The sequence below is a fragment of the Chinchilla lanigera genome, unplaced genomic scaffold, assembly GCF_000276665.1.
Source record: "Chinchilla lanigera isolate Chin_1 unplaced genomic scaffold, ChiLan1.0 scaffold00083, whole genome shotgun sequence".
Taxonomy (NCBI): Eukaryota; Metazoa; Chordata; class Mammalia; order Rodentia; family Chinchillidae; genus Chinchilla; species Chinchilla lanigera.
Window position 1 is genome coordinate 9,527,534 of NW_004955484.1, and position 7,015 is coordinate 9,534,548.

The 7,015-nt window shown below is 37.0% G+C and overlaps 1 protein-coding gene across 1 annotated transcript in view; it reads right to left on the reverse strand.

Moving 5' to 3' along the window:
- Window positions 1–7,015, reverse strand: part of Cbfb (core-binding factor, beta subunit) — a gene marked incomplete at its 5' end in the record, with an annotated part of 53,781 nt that overhangs the window by 24,248 nt on the left and 22,518 nt on the right. The window contains 1 exon segment of the mRNA XM_005403703.2: window positions 962–1,078. Coding sequence (XP_005403760.1) covers window positions 962–1,078 — 117 coding nt within the window.

The following is a 7,015-nucleotide window of genomic DNA, read 5'->3' on the forward strand; positions in this document are numbered from 1 at the left end:
AGATCCTCTATGTTGGGGCTGGGGATTTAGCTCAGCGGCAAAAGCGGCTGCCTGGCAAGCGCAAGGTTGTGAGTTCGGCTCCTGGTACCGGAGAAAAACCAAAAAAAAAAAAAAAAAAAGTTCCTCTATGTTCTCTTTATAGCAGGTATAGCCCTGCACCTACACATAGGTTTCTGGACCACATGTATACTTCTTAGTAGAGCCACTTTAGTTAACTCTTTCCCTAGATCTCCCTGATAAAATCCTGGCTGAACTGCCTTTTTGTTTCCTACAACATTAGCTTTATCAGACTGTCAATGAGACCTTTATTGTTTTCTACACTAGCCTCAGGCATGGATTTTTTTCACCAAACTGTTCCTAAGTAAAGTCAGTCTTCTCTAACAGAACAGCAGACGTACCAGCCTTTACAGCTTACCTAGTGTAAAAAGTGAGGGACCAAAGAACTGGGGAAAGGAGGGCAGCAGCTCCTGGCTTTTAGAATTCCACACACAGACTGTCACTGATCCTACTAAAATTCAACAGCTCTGTCTGAATAAATGCTTCTCTCAATTTGTATTACTTGATTAATGTCCAGAGACCTTAAATGAATGTTTTAATTTTTTTAAAGAATACTTTCCCAGATTACTAATGGTTTTTGGGGAGGAGATTTGCTAAGCTCCTTACTTAGGCATTCCAAAAGTGTTGTTATTCTCACAGTCTTCTAAAGATCAGGTGCAGACATTACTGGACTTTTAAGTCTCCATGAAGCAAATCCAAGGAAATTTAGAAAGACTGAAGGTAAAACTTCCCAAAAATGAGGACAAGAATGTGGGTTTCAATATTTCAGGATTCCTCCATATTACCCGATTGTAATACACTTTGTATTTACCCCTAAAGACTATGTAAAATTAGTCCCCAGAAAAAGGCAAGATTAGAGGCTACATAAAGCAAGCAGGCTCAGCAAAGCCCAGTATCACCCTACCTGGGCTCGCTCTTCATCAAATTCCAGGCAGCCCATACCATCCAGTCTCTGGAGATCAATCCAGCCTTTCCAGATAACACAGACTCCATTCAGAATCATGGGAGCCTTTAAATACACCTGAGACAGAAAAGAGATATGCAAACCATTAAAAAGCCATTAGGTGCATGAAAATCAAAGGATTAAGCTTACTTATTTCAACCCCACAGTTTTTATTTTAAAAAAGATGAACTATAAAATTTAAAATCATAGAAAGTACACATATACACACATATAAACAACATCCTCTGAATATATTCTATAAATCAATCTGCCAAACTAGAATTTTCTTTTATGGTCCTGAGGATTAAACCCAGTTTTAGGCATGTTAGGAAAAGTGCGCTACTATGGAGCTACATCCTCAGCTCCTAGGATTTCATTTCTAGTCACAATTCTCCCAGTTTATTTTATTTATATTTTGGAGATGAGTTTCATTATGCAGGTCAGGCTAGACTTGAGTTCACTTATATATCCTAGGATGGCCTTGAACTCTCAATGATCATGCTGCCTCAGCCTCAGCAAGGGCTGACTTTAGAGGCATGTTCCACCACACCTGGCCCAGGTTACGTTTAACAGGACATTTTATAGGATTTACAAAAATTGTGTGTAGTTATGTAGTGTTTTAATTAAATGGGTATCTTTGCTCTTTCACCTGAAGCCAGGACAGTCAAATTCTTTGTCCTGAATCAAATTCTTTGTCCTTTGTTCTGAATCTTGGTTAGAAGGATATAAAGATGGAAAGTAGCTGGAACTCACTACCCTCTGAAGAGAGCTTGCACTGCTTTCCTCAACTTTTGCAACTAACCAAGGTGAGGATCTTACACTTCGTTCTTTCCTCATTTCCCAGTATTGGGGTTTTGAACTAAGCTACATCCTCAGTCTATTAGAATTTTTTCAGATAGTGTCTAAGTCACTAAATTGCCCAAGGCGGGCTCAAGCTGGGCTCAAACTGGGGATCCCCTGGCCTCAGTTCTTCTTTGTACATGCACTTCCTTTTAGTTTTATAAGGTATGGTTATAGATCCTTGACAATACTATTTTTTTTTCTCTTTTTTTGAGAGGAAACAGGATCTTATTAAGTTGCTCAGACTGGCCTTGAAACTGATTCTTCTGCCTCAGGCTGACTGCTACCACAGCAGGCTTTTTTTTTAAAACCTAAGTTAACCAGAGTTGACTTTTACTGCTTTTAACCAAAGACCCTCAACTGATTAGACATTTACTGCTGGGCTGGTGCTATAGCTCAGTGGCACAAGCGCTTGCCTGGCATGCACAAGGTCCTGAGTTCGATTCCCAGCACCAAAAAAAAAAAAAAATCAAAAAATAATTTACTGCTATATAACATTAGATATTATATAGTTTGTCCTTACGGGCCCATAAATGATCCATGGCAAAGCAGTGATTTTTAGAAGGAATTTAATTCGAATTATTTAACAGCCTTTTAAACACAGTACACAATACTTTTAAGGTCATGGGTTTGACTACATGTAATATCAACCATGTGTCTAAAAACTGATAAATTAACTCCAAATATAGTTTTTTCAACCCACTACTGAAATTAGGTACATTAATAAAATAAAACTTAATAAAAACTTTAACAAAAGAAAACAAGTATCTTGAATTCTTAATAAATAGGAATACTTTTAAGTGAGAAAATTAGCAGACTTCCTTTATCAATAATATCCAACACTTACAGTATCTTATATGCTAGAGAACATCTAATTCTCATATGGGCTAAAAGCATAACTGTTCCTGCTAGACTTAGTGGTGCACACTTGTGCTTGTAATCCCAACTACTCAAGAGGCTGAGGGAAGAGGAGTGTTTAAATTCAAATAATTAATTAATTAAATTCAAGAATAGGAGACCCGCCTGGGCAACACAGCAAAACCTCATTCCAAACAAGACAAAGCAAAGCAAAGTAAGTGTTCTCAAGCATAATTAAAGATCTACCTAGAGAGGATGATACTAATGTAATCATCTTGAGGTGAATATTTTATTATAATACAGATAGAAACTATGAACACCAAATTTGTATTTTCTCTGGATAGTCTAAGTGCTTGTCACTAAAAACATTTTTATTATTCATATAATTACAGAAATTGGTAAGCCAGTTTCTCAGAGAAAAAAGCTGGAAGCACCACATTTTTCTTTACAAAATTAAGCAGTTTCCTCACAAAGAATCTTTCATTTTCTTGTTTTAAGGGCTGTCTAATAAGAACTAATTACCAATACTTATAAATATGCTAGATAAATTACTTGTGAGCCATCTCTAAAATAAAAACTACAGGATTTATACCTTTCTACTATATGCTTATGTCATTCCCCTCCACTGCTAAACACAACCATTTTTGCTATGGGTTTCAATAAATCATGCTAAACTAATTTCTACTTCTACTGAGGGGGTAACCCCCCGTCAAACTCCCAGAGTACAAGGTTCCATTTCTCCTTCCACTTGGACCAAGGGAAACAGTCTACAGTTATAGCTGAAACCGTTTGACCACACATTTCCTTCTGTTCTGATAAGTGCTCATTCCCTTTCACATTGTGAATTTAAAACTCCTTCAATGCGCATCTGGTCAAACAAGTGACTATACTAATTTAATGCTCAGCACCTCAGTAAGCCTAAAGACAACACACTTCATATTACTTTAACTTGACTTACTGTATCTATAATTAAGATTGCCACCTACTCTTGTTAACAGCACACTGTGGGAAACTAATTAATGGAGGTTTTTTGAGATAGACTCATGCTATGTAGTTCAGGCAGGCCATGAACCCACTACGTAGCCCAGGCTGGCCTCAAACTCTCAGTGACCCTCCTGCCTCAGCCTCCCAAGTGCTGAGATTACAGGTGTGCACCACTACACCCAGATAATGGAAGTATAATACGGCACCTATCGAAGTACCTCATGTTTTAAAATTCTCTGTATAGATTTTATTTTGGGGGGATGGGTCTTGCTATATAGTCCAGGCTAGCCTCAAACTCACAATTCTCCTGCCTCACCCCTCCAACTCCTAAGATTACAGGTGTATGACATGATGTCCAGCCTTAAATTCTTACATTAATAACTCATTTAATAACAGAGAAAAACCAACTTCATACTACTTTAATCAGATTTTATATTCTTCATCAATAGTTTATGACTTTTAGAACCAAAAATTCTATAATCTCTTATCTTATTCATAGTAAAAAAACTTCCCTTTGAAGTTACTAAAATTTTAAAAACTCGTTTATTACTTCTTTATAAATGTTTTCTCATGGCAAAGAAAACCACTGATCCATTTTGGGAAACTCTTAAATGGTTTTAGAAAATCACTCTATTTCTTAATAAAGATTAATGTCTGTTATGCTAATTAAAAGTAACATTTTAATGATGCCAGTGATTTAGATGTTCTCATTCAAATAAATACAATTTTATGCACAGATCTTCTAAGTATATGTTTAGTGCTTTCACATATTTATAAATACTAAGCCTCTAAGTATGAGGAAAACACAATTCTGTCTCTTAACAGTTTGGTATTTTGTAATATAATTCAATAATGTCATTTAAACACAAAGACATTTTTCACTGAAAATGATGATGCCTTATTTCGAACTTTGAAAAGAAAAATTATTAAAATATGACCTAGGAATTAAATCCATTGTTCTAGAAAAACAGAACTATTTTATACAAAATGGAACCTACAAAGCCTTTTAAATGGACAAATAGATGCAGCTAAATCACATGAAAATAAAATACCTTATCTTTCCAAAAGTTAAGTATCACTGAATGTGCTTGAGATTTTACAGAAAGTTCAAAATGACTATAAGCAAGGAATGGTGATACATACCTGTAATCCCAGAATTCTCGGAAGTTGAGGCAGGAAGAGTGCAAATTTAAGCCCAGTCTGGACAATTCAGCAAAACCTTGTTTCAAAGTAAAATGGGCTGGGGATGTAGCTCAGTGCTAAGGCCCTGGGTTCAATCCCCAGTGTTACCACCCCCCTACACACCCCCCACACCCAACACTGACTACAGGCTCACATTTTTTTCTAATGGTATATCAGTCCAGATTTTACACGATATCACTTTATTTTCACATTCTGTTGCTTCAAACTTTCCATGGGTTCAGCAAAAATGTTTGTATCATCAAGTCTAGTATTACTGATCCAACAAAATATTATTTGGTTGGAATAAGGAATGATATGGGAAATGTCTGGTTGCCAAGGGCAGGGGAAGTTGTAATGACTACTAACAGGTATGAGATTTTGTTTTGATACAGGGTCTCACTATGTAGCCCAGGCTGATCTTCAACTCAATAGCGATCCTCCTGCCTCAGTCTCTCAAGTGCTGGGATTAAAGGCATGCATCACCATGCCTGGCAAAGGGGTAATGTTTTAAAACTCATAACGATGGCGGTACACATCTCAATATACTAAAAATCACTGAATTATTCACCTTTAGAATAAATTTTATAATATGTAAGTCCTATTTCAATAAAACTATCTTGTTTGTTTTTATTTTGTTGTTGTTGTTTTTTTTTTTTTTCTGGTACCGGGAATCGAACTCACGACCTCGCACTTGCCAGGCAGGCGCTGTGCCGCTGAGCTAAATCCCCAGCCCCCTCAATAAAACTATCATAAAAATATTTGTAGGCTGGGGGCATAACTTGGTGGCAGAGCACTTGCCTAGCACATGCAACACCCCATTTCTAGTACTGCAAAAAAAAAAAAACAAAAAACAAAAAACAAAAAAACCCAAAAAAACAAAAAAAGGAGTCGGTGTGACTGAGCACACCTATATTCCTCCTTCTCTGAGTTCAAGGCCAGCCTAGATTACAGAGCCAGACCCTGCTGCACAAAAAAAAAGTTTGTAAAAAAAATTTTTTTTTGTTATATAAGTGACATCTATGAGCATCCAAATGGAGGTTTTGGGTAGGCACCTGCATCTAGCACTCTGAAAAGAGATCTCAGCTGGTGCTATAAATATGGTAACCACCAACAATGTGGAATTTAAATCTGGAGGAAGGGAAGGGAGACTGATTCCCTTCAGGAGTAAGTAGAAGAAAAGAGGCGGACCTAGGAAGAACTTGGAGGAAGTCCAACTTCTAGATGTTGGATAGAAAAAAAGGATTCTGGAGACTGGGCTACGTAGCAGGTTTAGAGGAAAGTATGTAAGGAACCCAGTGGCTAAAGGTTAAGATACCGGTCCCCAAGTGAAAACTCCCCTGTTAGCTACATTAGGAACTTAAGTATGTTACGGGATCCTTAGAGCACTTGACCCAGCACCGCTTTTACTTAAAGTAGGAGTTCTTAATCTGGAGTTCAGAGAACCTATAGGGAAGTTTGTGTTCATAGCTAAGTAACAAAACCAGAAACTTCACAAAGTTCTGTGTAAAAATGTATGTCAGACCACATGTGCCTTTTTCTAAGGAAGATGATTGCCTTTATTAGACTCTCAAAAGGGTATGCAAAGCAAAGAAGATTCAATTATGATAGGGAGAATGCCATTCTTCCATTCCCTTCATAGACAGACATGAAGATCTCCCAAACATAGAGCTTGACAGATGACAAATAGCATTCACTTAATGAACTGATTAAACTTTTTAAAGCTAAAAATTAGTAACTTTCTGTTCTGACATTTATTTTTTGTTTTTTTTTGTTTTTCTCTGGTACCGGGAACCGAACTCACAACCTTGCGCTTGCCAGGCAGGCGCTTTGCCGCTGAGCTAAATCCCCAGCCCCTGTTCTGACATTTAAATGCAAAAAAAAAAAAGGGTATGAGAAAACCTAGTCAACTTTTCATTAACCTGTACAAGTAGTTCTTTCTTTTATTTGAGACTACTTATTCTAAGAATAGCTGAATTTGCAATAAGTATAACATCCTTAACTATTTTTTTCCTCTACAATATTATATATGTTTAAGCTGGGTATGGTTATAATCCCAGCTACTAGGTAGGTTGAGGCAGGAGGACCACAGATTCAAGACCAGTCTAGGCAACTCAGAGAGACCTTGTCTCAAAAAGGTACAAAAGAAAAAAA